The sequence below is a fragment of the Marmota monax genome, unplaced genomic scaffold, assembly GCF_021218885.2.
Source record: "Marmota monax isolate L192 unplaced genomic scaffold, Marmota_monax_Labrador192_F-V1.1 WCK01_AAM20220418_F8-fsc00091, whole genome shotgun sequence".
NCBI classification, from domain to species: domain Eukaryota; kingdom Metazoa; phylum Chordata; class Mammalia; order Rodentia; family Sciuridae; genus Marmota; species Marmota monax.
This window is the reverse complement of record NW_026692434.1, coordinates 6,453,842-6,468,455: the sequence shown is the minus strand read 5'-3', so window position 1 is coordinate 6,468,455 and position 14,614 is coordinate 6,453,842. Positions and strand designations below refer to the sequence as shown.

The 14,614-nt window shown below is 40.7% G+C and overlaps 1 protein-coding gene across 1 annotated transcript; it reads left to right on the top strand.

Moving 5' to 3' along the window:
- Positions 1 to 3,786, top strand: Eef1a1 (eukaryotic translation elongation factor 1 alpha 1). The gene is made up of 8 exons (XM_046443020.2): positions 1 to 153; positions 1,114 to 1,291; positions 1,521 to 1,700; positions 1,797 to 2,093; positions 2,181 to 2,331; positions 2,418 to 2,674; positions 2,763 to 2,997; positions 3,094 to 3,786. The coding sequence occupies exons 2-8, from the start codon at positions 1,148 to 1,150 to the stop codon at positions 3,216 to 3,218; spliced, it is 1,389 nt and encodes a 462-aa protein (XP_046298976.1). The 5' UTR covers positions 1 to 153; positions 1,114 to 1,147; the 3' UTR covers positions 3,219 to 3,786.
- The last annotated feature ends 10,828 nt before the right edge of the window (positions 3,787 to 14,614 follow it).

Below are 14,614 nucleotides of genomic sequence, written 5' to 3'. Positions count from 1 at the left end.
CCGGTGCCTAGTGGAGGTGGCGCGGGGTAAGCTGGGAAAGTGGTGTCGTGTGCTGACTCCGCCCTTTTCCTCGAGGGTGGGGGAGAACGGTATATAAGTGCCGTAGTTGCCCTGAACGTTCTTTTTCGCAACGGGTTTGCCGCCAGAACACAGGTGAGCTCCGGGTGTGGCTTCCGCGGGCCTGGCCGCCTTGAGTGGGCTGAGGCCCTCGCGTGCTTTCTTTACCGCCAAGCTACTGGGCCACTTTACGAGGTTCTTACCCCGAATTTCGGGTTATTTGGGGGTTGGGAGAGTTCGAGGTCTTGAGATTTTTTTCAAGAATCCCTTCGCCTCGTGCTTGGGTTGAGGCCTGGCTGGGGCGCCCGGGCCGCCGCGTGCGAATGCGGTCGCACCTTAGCGTCCGCCAGCTGCCCAGTTTTAGGGCTTAAGTTTCCACGTGAGTCGTTGGGGCCCTTTTGTCTGCCGAGACGGTCCTGCCGGTCCTGTGTGGGTCCGAGTCTCCACGGGCTCGTCGTCCGGTTCTTGGTTGTGGGGCGGCGGCGGGGCCCGACCGTCGGGCGCACATGTCCAGCCCGGCCTCGGGGAGGCGAGGCGGGGCCCTGCGAGGCGGCAGTCGGGCTCGGAGGAACGGGCCGGTCGGGCCGGGTGCCCGGCCTCTGGCTCATGTCGCCCCACCCTGGGCGGCGAGGCCGGCCCGCTCGGCACCAGTTGCGTGCGCGGAAAGATGGCCGCTCCGGCCCTGTTGCAGGGAGCTCAAAATGGAGGACGCGGCGGCCCGGGAGAGCGGGCGGGTGAGTCACCCACACAAAGGAAAAGGGCCTTTCCCTCCTCGGCCGCTGCTTCCTGTGACCCCACGGCATACCGGGCGCCGTCCAGGCACCTCTATTTTGTCTCCCAGCCTTTGGAACTCAGCTTCTTTCGGCTGGGGGAGGGGACTTCTACGCGATGGAGTTTCCTCACACTTAGTGGGTGGAGACTGAAGAGTTAGGCCATCCTGGCACTGGATGTAATTCTCCCTGGAATTTGCCCTTTTGAGTTTGGACCAAGGGTTACCCTCACCTTCTCGGACACTAGTTCAAAGGTGCTGTTTTTAATCCTTAAATATCATTTTAGGTGTCGTGAAAACCACCGCTAAATCAAAGCCAAAATGGGAAAGGAAAAGACTCACATCAACATCGTCGTCATTGGACACGTAGATTCGGGCAAGTCTACCACTACTGGCCATCTGATCTACAAATGTGGTGGGATCGACAAAAGAACCATTGAAAAATTTGAGAAGGAAGCTGCTGAGGCAAGTACAATAGCGATAAGGGAAAATGTTAAAATACGGTTAGAAGTGATGTAGAAGTGGAGTAAAATTTTCTTTTTTGGTTAAAGTTCTTAATTGCTTAGCTCTGTTCTGACAGTGTAGAGTCAACAAAGGCTATAGATTGTAAAACGGAACCATTTGTGCAAAATAGTGGGGGCATGGAATTTCAATTTAGTTGGTTTTCCTAAGTAACTCTTCTAAATCATTACAGATGGGAAAGGGCTCCTTCAAGTATGCCTGGGTCCTGGATAAACTGAAAGCTGAACGTGAGCGTGGTATCACCATTGACATCTCCCTGTGGAAATTTGAGACCAGCAAGTATTATGTGACTATCATTGATGCCCCAGGACACAGAGACTTTATCAAAAACATGATTACAGGGACATCTCAGGTATGTGGGATGAAACAACTAAATGACTAAACTAGAACCTGGGGTCTTAGATTGTGTGAGGACAAATTTTTTGTTAACGTGTTTTATTTTCCAAAGGCTGACTGTGCTGTCCTGATTGTTGCTGCTGGTGTCGGTGAATTTGAAGCTGGTATCTCCAAGAATGGGCAGACCCGTGAGCATGCCCTTCTGGCCTACACACTGGGTGTGAAACAACTAATCGTTGGTGTTAACAAAATGGATTCCACTGAGCCACCCTACAGTCAGAAGAGATATGAGGAAATTGTCAAGGAAGTCAGCACCTACATTAAGAAAATTGGCTACAACCCTGACACAGTAGCATTTGTGCCAATTTCTGGTTGGAATGGTGACAACATGTTGGAGCCAAGTGCTAATGTAAGTGATTTTTTTCCAAGACATTTTTTTAAAAGAAAACTTAGTGGCAAGTTGATAGTAACATTAATTGGCAATTTTGTGTTTTAGATGCCTTGGTTCAAGGGGTGGAAAGTCACCCGTAAAGATGGCAGTGCCAGTGGAACCACATTGCTTGAAGCTTTAGACTGCATCCTGCCACCAACTCGTCCAACTGACAAGCCTTTGCGTCTGCCCCTCCAGGATGTCTACAAAATTGGTGGTAAGTTGGATGTTAATAGTTTCTGGTAGGCACAATACCTTTGCCTTTTCAGGCAGAATGTATTTGATACTATGCTATAACTTTAGGTATTGGTACTGTCCCTGTGGGCCGAGTGGAGACTGGAGTTCTCAAGCCTGGCATGGTGGTCACCTTTGCTCCAGTCAATGTCACAACTGAAGTGAAGTCTGTTGAAATGCACCATGAAGCTCTGAGTGAAGCTCTTCCTGGAGACAACGTGGGCTTCAATGTCAAGAACGTGTCTGTCAAAGATGTTCGCCGTGGCAATGTTGCTGGTGACAGCAAAAATGACCCACCAATGGAAGCAGCTGGTTTCACTGCTCAGGTAACAAAGATAAAAATGTGGCATTTCTATCCTGATTAGAGCCTGAAGTCTTTTGAGATGCATTAAATTACATTATCTTCCCCCCAAGGTGATTATCCTGAACCATCCAGGCCAAATCAGTGCTGGCTATGCTCCTGTACTGGATTGTCACACAGCTCACATTGCTTGCAAGTTTGCCGAGCTGAAAGAAAAGATTGATCGCCGGTCTGGTAAGAAGCTGGAAGATGGCCCTAAATTCTTGAAATCTGGTGATGCTGCCATCGTTGACATGGTTCCAGGAAAGCCCATGTGTGTTGAGAGCTTCTCTGACTATCCTCCTCTGGGTAAGAAAGACCTAAGAACAATTAGAAAAATTGCAATAGAAAACACAAATTGCTCCTTTGTGTTTTTTCATGGGTAATACCAAATTTCTTTTATAGGTCGTTTCGCTGTTCGTGATATGAGGCAGACAGTTGCTGTGGGTGTCATCAAAGCAGTGGACAAGAAGGCTGCTGGAGCTGGCAAGGTCACCAAGTCTGCCCAGAAAGCTCAGAAGGCTAAATGAATATTACCCCTAATACCTGCCACCCCAGTCTTAATCAGTGGTGGAAGAACGGTCTCAGAACTGTTTGTCTCAATTGGCCATTTAAGTTTAATAGTAAAAGACTGGTTAATGATAACAATGCATCGTAAAACCTTCAGAAGGAAAGGAAAATGTTTTGTGGACCATTTTGTTTTTTTGTGTGTGGCAGTTTTAAGTTATTAGTTTTTAAAATCAGTACTTTTTAATGGAAACAACTTGACCAAAAATCTGTCACAGAATTTTGAGACCCATTAAAACAAAGTTTAATGAGAAACCTGTGTCTTCTTTGGTCAACATGAACTTATACAAATGTTAGGCAAGAGTTCCTCAACCTATTTGTGGTGTTGAGAATCTGTTAACTTTATAAGTATGATTAAGTTTTCTGGTTGGGAATTTAGCTAAGAAGGGAAACTGGGAGGGATCTTCTAGTACCTAGTGAATATCTGGGAGGGGTGTATTGATTACAACACTTGGTTAGGGTAGAAAAATAACTTTGTAATTTACTTTAGAGGACCAAATCCTGTAATATTAAAGGCTGTTACTTCTGAAATTTTGTGTAGCTCCATTAATACTGAATAATATATCGATAAATCTTTTTAAGTTTTCTATTGAAATGTGCTTTACATTTGTAAGCATTGGAGTAGTTAAGTGAGGATTATTAAATAGTACGAAGAACTGGATTTTCAATAGGAAATTTTATCTAAGGAGCAAGGTTGGGTAACATTAACAGGCCAAAGACTAACCCACAGTTTGAAGAGGCACAGTTATAAATCTGAGTAGGGTGAGCTTCCTTCAATAAGGTGATACAATAAGGTGATACGGGCTTGGACAGGGTAATTGGTAATACTGGCAGTGCAAATGGGTAGGTAGGAAAAAAGCCTCTTCAGCTGTCACTGTTGATCCATTTAAATTTCTAGTTTTGATCTGTTGGTAAATGTGAGCATTTGAATATTTGAAACACTTGCCATGAACTTTTAACTGTAAACCTGTACATAGAATTTTTTAACAGTACATGTAGTTTTTAACAGTAATCCTGAATATGGAAGAGTATCTCCTAAAAGATTCTTGGGCTCGGGATACTGAATTGTAGAACATGAGCTTGGCATATATGAGGCCCTAAGTAATATCAGCACTGCAAAATTATGAATTGGGGTTGTAAACCCCAAGCTACTGCACATGTTGGGTGGCCTTTGGGCTAAATATCCCTACCCCTATTGAAGACAAGTTGGTGATCATTCTTAAGCCTCGTAAGTAGCTAGTTATTGAAAAACAGCCACCATGTCCTACAAAGTTTTGGTTCCAGCCTGGAAAGATGGACAAGATTACATAAGATGTAAATTTTATAAGGCTCATCTATGTATGGCCGGTGGGTTTTAAATTCTGATTCAAAACACTTGTGTCTGGTAAACTGTCTTAGGTCAGTTCAAAGGGTTATTACCCTGTTGAGGTGCCAGGACCATAAACATCCTACTAGTCTGGTAGAAATGGAATAAACCTGAGTTAGAAGGTGAGAAAAATGTCAACTTGGTACAGTGAGATAGGCTTTGAGCACTCAAAGTTGTCTTCAGTTTCATAGGGTTTGATTTGCTGGTTTATAGATGTTTGACCAATAAATGACAACCAATAAAATGAGATTCATCAAGTGAGGACTTCCACTCCCCAAGACTTAGCCACCTGGAAAATCTGCCACCGTAGAGACAGGAAGGAGAGAGGAGTAAACCAGTCAGCTTTGGTTTAGCCAGTTGTATACTGAGGTTCACTTCCTCTGAAACCCTCTATGTGAATGTGTAAGATAATTACTTGGTTTGAGCACCATCTACTGGCAGTTGATAAAGTAGCATACTTTTTCTACATAAAAATAAAGCTGAAATTTGCCCCCAGAGAATTTGGTATGATTTTAGAATATGAAATGTGAGGATGTTTTGGTTTGGGAGTTAACATGATTGCCATTAAGGCACACCTCCTTTGTTTATGTAATTTTTTTTGGCAGTACTATGGCTCTACGTGTGCTTTACCACTTTTTCTTACATGCCCTACCAACCCTTAAGTTTGATTCAATTCCCAGCACCAAAAAAAAAAAAAAAGTTTGAGACAGTTTCAGGAAAGTTGCCCAGGCTTGAACTTGATCATTCTGCTATAGTAGGAGATCCAAAATTACTTGGGTTTTGCCTTATAAATATGTGCATCAGGTCTCAATTACGACCAAAGAACTCTGCTTGTTCTGCGGGACACAATTTGTCCCAGTCTTTCTGCAAAGAACATTGACCGCTTATGTCAGAATTTAAAGCACTGAAGGGGGCTGGGTTTGGTAGTGCTGAAGGAGGTTTTTAATGTTTTTTTTCCTTTGTTTTATATATAATATATAAAACATAAACAAATATATAACATATATATATAAATATGTATGTGTGTGTGTGTGTATATATATATATATATATATATATATATATATATAAATAAATAAATTATAATTTGGTACTGGCAATTGAACCCAGGGGTACATCCCCAGCCCTTTTTAATTTAGAGATGCTAAGTGCCTTGCTAAACTGCTGAGGCTGCCTTTGAACTCATGATCCTCCTGCCTCAGCCTCCCTAGTTGCTGGGATTAGAGGTGTGCACCACTGTTCCTGACTTGTTAACATGATCTTAAGGTTTCAAACAAGATTTTAAGGGAGTATTACTACTTTCACTGTGGTAATTCTAAAATGTTTTGTCCCTTATTCTGATTATTTGCAGCTTCAAAAACTCAAGTTCCCCACAGCTCTAGAACATTACTAAAATCAAGTTTGCCATAGGCCTATAATTCCAGTGGCTTGGAAGGCTGAGGCAGGAGGACTACAAGTTCAAAACTAGCCTCAGCAATTTAGTGAGGCCCTAAAGCAACTTAAGAGTCCCGGTCTCAAAAATTTAAAAAAGGGGCTGCAGATGTAGCTCGGGGATCAAGTGCCCTTGGGTTTAATCCCTGGTTACTGATCCCCCTCCCTCCACTAAAAAAAAAAATTCCCTGTCTCAATTTTTTTTTTTTTTTGCTAGGAATGTAGCTCAGTATTAAATTACTCCTGGGTTCAATCCCTAGCACATGTGTGTGTGTGTGTGTGTGTGTGCGCGCGCGCGCAGACACAAACACAGCTAAAGTCACCTTAGGTGTTTTTTGAGTATTTGATACCTAAATTTCGGGCTGGGGATGTGGCTCAAGCGGTAGCGCGCTCGCCTGGCATGCGTGCGGCCCGGGTTCGATCCTCAGCACCACATACAAACAAAGATGTTGTGTCCGCTGAAAACTAGAAAATAAATATTAAAATTCTCTCTAAAAAAAAAAAAAGAAACATGATACCTAAATTCTCCTTTTATATGACAAAAATTGTAAGTTGTCCACAGCATTTGTTGTAGGAAAGTGTCTCGAAGATGATCAGTTGTCAAAATAGGAGGCTAAGTTTGATGTGGCATTGAGATTATAGAAGCAAAAACTTTTTCACAAGCACAAAAAATATCAATTTTGCACATTATCTGGGCACTGATTTTACCCAACAAAAGCAATTGACTGCTTAAATGGTGAAGAGTTTGTGATTTTTTTCACTGATTTTCTGTATGGTACAATACCGCTGGTTACTGGTGATGAGTTCTGCTCCTCACATGTTCAAAGTATAACATTAGAGAAGCATGCTGAGCCAAGCATATAAAGCAGTGTTGATTTAAAAAGGGGTAACATAGACTTCTCCCAGGAGGGAGAAGGGGGCCATAGCTGGTATCCTGGTATCCCAAGAAGCGAGGCTCTTCTGCCTTTTTATAGGTGTTAGGCTTCCTTTGTTCTCCTGCTCTCTTCCCCTTATCTCTCTCCTTCCTGCATACATATGTGACTAGGCCCAGAAGATGCTTGGAGGGATGGCCAAAAGATGAGAAGCAGATGGACGGGGGAAGGGCTGGATGGAGCAGCCCAGGACACATTTAATTAATAACTTTATAGGGAGGAACAATTCCTGGGACAGGTTGACCTAGCAACAGGTTTGAGCAGGGGCAAGTTATCTAGATAAGGGTGAGGGAAGGCCTTTGAAGGAATTAATATTTCAATTTGTCCATTCTCTGGATCTGACTCTTGCCTATCTGCCTAATTCTGGTTTCAGTATGTAAAAATCCTAGAGAATATTACAGATAATTTGGTTTTAGTTTCATTAAAATTATTAGCTGGGTGTGGTGGCACTTGCTGATGGTCCTAGCTACTGATGCAGGAGGATCAACTGAACCCAGGAGTTTAAGGCCAGCCTGAATGAGACTCAGTTTCAAAATAAAATTATTTACATTAGTAACCTTTTCTGCTGAACTGAGCACTGAGGTGATGCCAAAGCAAGCTTCTGGCCAGAGTTATAATTCTTGAAATGGGGAACTCTTCAGAACAAGGGTCATAACCAACAACCTGTGTGTCATAAGATGACCTTCCTGATACTTTAGATTGGTAGTATTAGTTCCTTTGTCATCATGGAAAGCTGCAGAAATAAATCCCTCTGAGAATTAAACTTGCATTCTGCAGTTATAACCAGTATCCTGATGGGAGTGAACAGCATGAGTTTCTATGATGGGTAGTAGAGAGGATGCTCTCATATCAGAGAAGAGGGAGGAATAACACCCCTCACCCAGCCTTTTATTTTCCTGAAGGGTTTTCTTTTTTATTTTTATAGAGGAGGAAAAGTTTGAGGGCTCACAGTTTCAGAGGTCTAAGTCCACAGAAGGCTGGCTCCATTCCTCAGGGCTTCAGGTGAGGCAGAACAACATGGCAGAAGAGTGGCAGAGGAAAGCAGCTCACATCATGATCAGAAAGCAGAGACTCCACTCATCAGATATAAATATATACCTAAAGCCACACCCCCATTCCAACCTCCTGAGGCCACACCCTACCATTTCAGTTACCACTCAGTTAATCCCTATCAGGGGATTAAATCACTGATTGGGTTAAGACTCTTACAATAATTTCTCCTCTGAACCTTCTTCCATTGTCTCACGTGAACGTTTGGGGGACAACTCACATCCAAAATAAAACACCTTCGTTCTAAAAGTCTCATGCCAGTTTGAGATGTTCTCAGAAATAATTTCTTCCTGAAATATTTTATCTGTTTTTTTCATAACTCTGTTCTATTCCCTTTTTACTTCCAAAACCATATGTGATCTTTTACCTATCATTGTTTAGGTGGCATCAAAGTCATTTCCATAATTTGCAAGTCTCTGGGAATTTCCATGAGACTTGCAAACTAGAATTGAAGTATAACTCAAATATATTGCTCTGAGTACCAATTTAGAAGTGGAAAATGATTTAACTTTAGGAAACTGCTACCTAACTACTGAATTGTTAACTTCTTATCAAATGGGAATCTCAGAGAAACAATATATATTTTGTTGTTTCCTAAAAAGCAGTTGTGCTTTAACCCAGTGTTTACCACTAGTTATAAGCAAGATGAAATGAATAGAAGGAAAACTGACGTCTACTTTGGACTGTTTTTATCACTTCATGGATAGTTAAGCGTTTAGAGTTCAGTTTGTGGTCTCTATGGGAGATATGACAACAAAGAATTTTAATGTTATAGTAATTCTGTCCCTAAGTATGCAAAAGAATACTAGAAAATTTGAATAAGCAAGACATTCAAATTTTCCCCAGTTTTAATTAAGATAGTTCTATGTACTGAATTTCTTTTTTTATACTGGAAGTTGAATGCAAGGCTTTGCATGTAAGCTCTCTACCATGAGCTATAGCCCCAGCCCCTTTTTCTTTTTTAAAATTTATTTATTTATTTGGGGGAGGGAACCAGGGATTGAATTTAGGAGCACTTGACCACTAAGCCATATTCCCAGCCCTATTTTGTATTTTATTTAGAGACAGGGTCTTAGCGCCTCACTTTTGCAGAGGCTGAATTTGAATTCTCGATCCTCCTATATCAGTGTTCCGAGACTCTGAGATTACAGGCCTGTGCCTTTTTGAGATAGGAGCTTGCTAAATTGCCCAAGAAGGCCTTGAACTTGCCATCTTTTTGCCTCAGTATCCTGAATAGCTGTAATATTACAGGCATGCATGCACCACTGTACTTGCCTAAAATTCATCCTTTAAAAATATGTAGTTCTACTGGGCATGGCAATATATGCCTATAATCCCAGTGCTTTGAAAGGCTAAGGCAGGAGGATCCTAAATTTAAAGGCAGCCTCAACATTCCAGGGAGGCCCTGTCTCAAAATATGAAAAGGGGTAAGGATGTGACTCTGGTTAAACATCCTTGGGTTCAATCCCTGGTACCAAAATAAATAAATTAATAAAATAATAAAAATATATAGTTCTGTAAATTCTGACAAATGAATACAGTTAACCACAAAATACAGAAATCATGTCACCACTACAAAATTCCTATATCCATTTGTAGTCAACCCCCCATTATCAGCTCTTTGTAACCACTGATATATTTTTTGTCCTTGTAACTGTTTTACAGGGATGTCCTAAAACTGGACATCTAAGTAATATAGGCTTTGAGACTGGCTTCTTTCATTTAGTAGGATACACTTAAGATTTATCCATTTTGCATATATCAGAAATCTGTTCCTTTTTAATGGATGTATGTCAGTTTGTGTGTCTGTTTTCAGCTGAGGGACATCTGGTTTTCTTTCGGTTTGGGACAATTATGAATAAAGCTGCTATAGGTTTATGTGTAACATACATTTTCATTTTACTTGCATGAATTCCTAGAAATGGGATTGCTGGGTTGTATGGCAAATGTTATTTATCTTTATAAAAACTGCCCAACTATTTTTCCAAAGTGGTTAAACCATTTAGTAGTTAAGAGATTAATGTGTATGTGTGGTACTAGGAATTGAATCCTCTGACATGCCAGGCAAGTGCTCTACCACTGAACTACATGCCCCCCATCCTCTTTTTCCCCTTTTCTTTCCTTCCCTTTCTTTCTTCCTTCCTTTTCCTTCCCCCTCCCTCCCTCCTTTCTGTTTCTCTTTCTTTTTTGACAGGTCTTGCTTAATTGCTCAGATTGATCTTGAGTTCTACCATCCTCCAGTCTCAGCCTCCTGAGTAGCTTGGATTTCAGGTGTGTGTCACAGGGCAGGCCCCGCTTAGAGATTAATTGTTTAAAGAAGAGAAACAATAAAACTAAATGAGTGTTACACTGAAGTTCTATAGGACAGTGAAGCAATATTTTGTTTGAAAGTACTGTGCCTACTATGTTGCCAGACACCATTCTAGGCACAGAGGATAGAGCTGTGAATAAAGTCTACACAGTTCTTGCCCTGAGTTTCTAGTTGGTAGGGGAGATAGTCAATGAATACAAGTAGGTGGTTTGAACTTGTGATGATGCTATAAAGGAAAAGATACTCTGAGGAAGAAGAGTAAAAGGGACATAATTTAGATTGGCCAGAGAAGGTTATTTGTCAGGAATAGCTGAGACTTGGAGAAGTCAGTACTGAAGAATGTGAAAACACTGTACTATTATATATATATATATATAGTATTGGGCACTGAACTGAGGGGTGCTTTACTTCTGAAGCCTCCAAGTGTATGCTTGGCAAGAGTTTTACCACTGAGCTACATCTCTAGCCCTTTTTATCTTTTTTTATTTTGAGGCAGGGCCTTGCTAAATTGCCCAGGCTGGTCTCAAACTTGTGATCCTCCTATCTCAGCCTCCTGAGCTGATGGTGTGCACCACCATGCCCAGTTTGTACTTTTACAATTTTTTTTTTTTTTTTTTTGAGAAGGGGTAACCAGGGATTGAATCCAGGGATGCTTAACAACTGAGCCACATCCCCAGCCCTTTTTAATATTTTATTCAGAGACAGGGTCTCGCTGAGTTGCTTTAGGGCCTTGCTAAATTGCTGAGGCTGGCTTTGAAATTGCAATCCTCTTGCATTAGCCTCCTGGGTGGCTGGGATTATAGGCATCCATCATCATGCCTAGTTATACTATTTTTTTTTAACACATCTCATCTCAGAATACATGAGGCATTCTTTGGCCTCATTACAAACAGAATCAGAAAATCTGATTAGAAGAAAACTAAAATGTTTTAATCTATTCAAATCAATCTTGAATATATTCACTGAAATCTTTTTTCTTAAATTTCTTCTTAGATGTTTATATCATACATTGAAGGGTACATACATCTCATTTTGTCCTCACAATCACCTTTGTTGGGGGCAGGTATACCCATGGTACAGGTGTCACACTGAAGCATGGAGAGGTTAAGTATGAGGAGTTACCTTCTCCTAAAACATTGCATCAATAAATGGATTTTTTCCCTTAACAGGTAATTTTGTCTTCTGGTCACTTCCAATCATTTTACCTAGGCTATTTTCTTCAAATGACTTCATTTCCTTTTCCACAGTGTCACTAACTGATATCCTTAGATCTGTGTTAAATACTTTCAGTTCCTACAGCTGTTTCTTAATCTTAGGTCACATGGCTTCTAAATTCTTCCCTTGCTGTTTTCCTTTCCAGAGTTTATAGTTTCTAATGCATTTTCACCAATATAAACATATGTAGCTGTGGATGCAATAAAATATTTGTTTTTTCAGTGCTGGGGAATGAACACAGACCTCCTGCATGCTAGGCAAGTCCTCTACCACTGAATTACCTCTCCAGCCCAAGACTTTTAAGTTTTAAAAAAATTGTTATAAAAAATTCTTGGGGACTGAGATTGGGGCTCGGCGGTAGAGCACTTGCCTAGCACTTGCGAGGCCCTGAGCCACAATAGCCACAATTTGATCCTCAGCACCACATAAAAGTAAAATAAAGATACTGTGTCCAACTACAACTAAAAAATACATATTAAAAAAAATTCTTAGTTTGAGGAATACCTAGATGTAAAAGAAATCCCAATGTATTGGATTTTTCCCATGAGAGTATATGCTATTCAGATTAGTGTTTTTCAAACATTTGATTATGATCCACAATAACAATTATTACTGCAACCCAGTCGCACAAACTATTTCATTGCAGTGTGTTTTCCAAATTGCAAATACTGCCAATTATAATATGCCATCGATTATAGAACACACCATTTATTTTTTTCAACTTCTTCTATATTTAACCCCTTAAAGTGAAACAAAACATTTAAAGCATATTGAACAAAATGTTAACTTAAAAAAAATTATTTGGGGGAATACTGTGGATTTAACCTAGGGGTACTTAAACACATAAGCCACATCCCCAAACCCCCTTCCCACCCCTTTTTTTTTTGTTGCTGGGAATTGAACCCAGGGCATTGTACATCCGAGGCAAGCACTGTACCAACTGAGCTATATTCCTAGCCCCTCCTCAACCCCTTTTTAATTTTGTATTTTGAGACAGGCTTTTACTAAATTGTTTAAGCCTTGCTACATTGTTGAGGCTGACCTCAAACCTGCATTCCTCCTGCCTTAACCTCTGAACCACTGGGATTACAGGTGTGCACCACTGTGCTCAGCAAATGTTAATATTTGTTCGTGTATGTTCATTATATTTCTTTATACTTTTTTTTGTGTTTAAAATATTTCATATTTTAAAAGTACTAGAGATTAAAAACAAAAAGTTCTGAATTCTCATGCTTGCTATGGAATGGGGTTGGGTGGTCATCTATTCTCTTTTTTTTTGGTGGCGGGGGAAGGGCAGTCTACCAGGGATGCTTAACCACAGAACACACCCCCAGCCCTTTTTTGTATTTTATTTAGAGACAGGGTCTCACTGAGTTGCTTAGCACAATGCTGTTGCTGAGGCTGGCTTTGAACTTGTGATCCTTCTATCTCAGCCTCTGGAGCTGCTGGGATTACAGGTGGGCACCACGACATCAAGCATGGGCATCTATTCTCTAAGGTACTATGACAGTTTTCCAAGGACTGTCATGAATATGTTATCTTTTTCAATAAAAAGATTCAGACCAGGCCAGGCAAATGATGTTATCAGGGACATCACCTTTATCTCAGCTGGGACACATCAAAATAGAGGAAAATTTGTAAATATAATTTGTGTTTGAATTACTAAATAAAAATGTCAGATAATAGTATTACACGTTAGGTGAGAGTTCCTCCACTGAGCCACAACCCCAGCCCCAGCCTATTTTTCATTCAAGCCTGATTTAGACTTGAATTTTTATAACAATGTGAATTTGACTTTCTGTACAACTGAAGCTCTAGTACATCAATCAATAACACAGATTATTTATATTCTAGGTTGTTGAGCCAGCACACACTGTTAAATTAATTGCAATTTAGTTTTTGCTTTTGGCATAAAGTACTTTTTGGCATAAATGGATATTTAAGGAAGTAAGCTAGTGATTCTTACAGTTGGCTGGACATCAGAATAATTTATACAGCTTGTTAAACATAGATTCCAAGTCCTTCCCAGGCCAGTTGAATCAGAATTGTTGGGATAAAGCTTGACCATCTACTTTTTTTTTGCAAACGATTGTGAATTCTGATGTGCAACCAGGATTGAGAATCATTGCTCAAGAGTCTGCCAACCATACATTCTATTATTATTATTATTTTAAGTACTGGGAATTGAACTCAGAGGCACTGAACCATTAAGCCACATCCCCAGCACTATTTTGTATTTTATTTATTTTTTTTTTTCAGTTTTCGGTGGACACAACATCTTTGTTTATATGTGATGCTGAGGATCGAACCCGGGCCGCAAGCATGCCAGGCGAGCGCGCTACCACTTGAGCCACATCTCCAGCCCCTTGTATTTTATTTAGAGACAGACAGGATCTCACTGAATTGCTTAGCACCCCACTTTTGCTGAGGCTGGCCTTTTGAACTTGTGATCCTCCTGCCTCAGCTGCTAGAGCCACTGGGATTATAGGAATGTGCCATTGCGCCAAGGCCCTTTTATTTTTGAAACAGGGTCTTGCTAAATTGCCTGGTGGTCCTGGAACTTTAAATCCTCTTGCCTCTGCCCCCGGGGTAACTGCGATTTCAGGTGTGTTCCACCACGTCTAGCTGGCAGGAGCTACTTAATTACTAAGGAAGGTACAGTTCATGTGATAAATTTCTTAGATTTCAGTAATTAGAAAAAATTTTTCCCCAGTTCCCTTGAAATAGAGGGAACTATATTACTGCCAGGAAGTTCAGAGCTGTTAATATATAAGTGTAATTTGCCTTTTCCTAAGCTGATGTTTACTCTTGAACTGTTCTGATTTACTTCAAAAGTCTTAATTAAGAAAAAAGAATGGGATAAATTACCAATAAATAAATGAAACAGGTTCAGTGGCTTTAAATATATTCAATTTGTAGAAATATCAGTATCAACAATCTCCAGAACTATTCAATTTGTAAAACTGACACTGTATCCATTAAACATTAATTCCCCATTTCCTTTCCCCAAAGACCCTAGCAACTACCATTGTATTTTGTCTCTATGAATTCAAC

Excerpts from the sequence above, each read along its gene's own strand:
- Eef1a1 (XM_046443020.2), top strand. The coding sequence starts at position 1,148 with ATGGGAAAGGAAAAGACTCACATCAACATCGTCGTCATTGGACACGTA. Across the intron at positions 1,292-1,520 it reads TTGAGAAGGAAGCTGCTGAG|ATGGGAAAGGGCTCCTTCAA; the intron begins GCAAGTACAATA and ends AAATCATTACAG. Across the intron at positions 2,094-2,180 it reads TGTTGGAGCCAAGTGCTAAT|ATGCCTTGGTTCAAGGGGTG; the intron begins GTAAGTGATTTT and ends TTTGTGTTTTAG.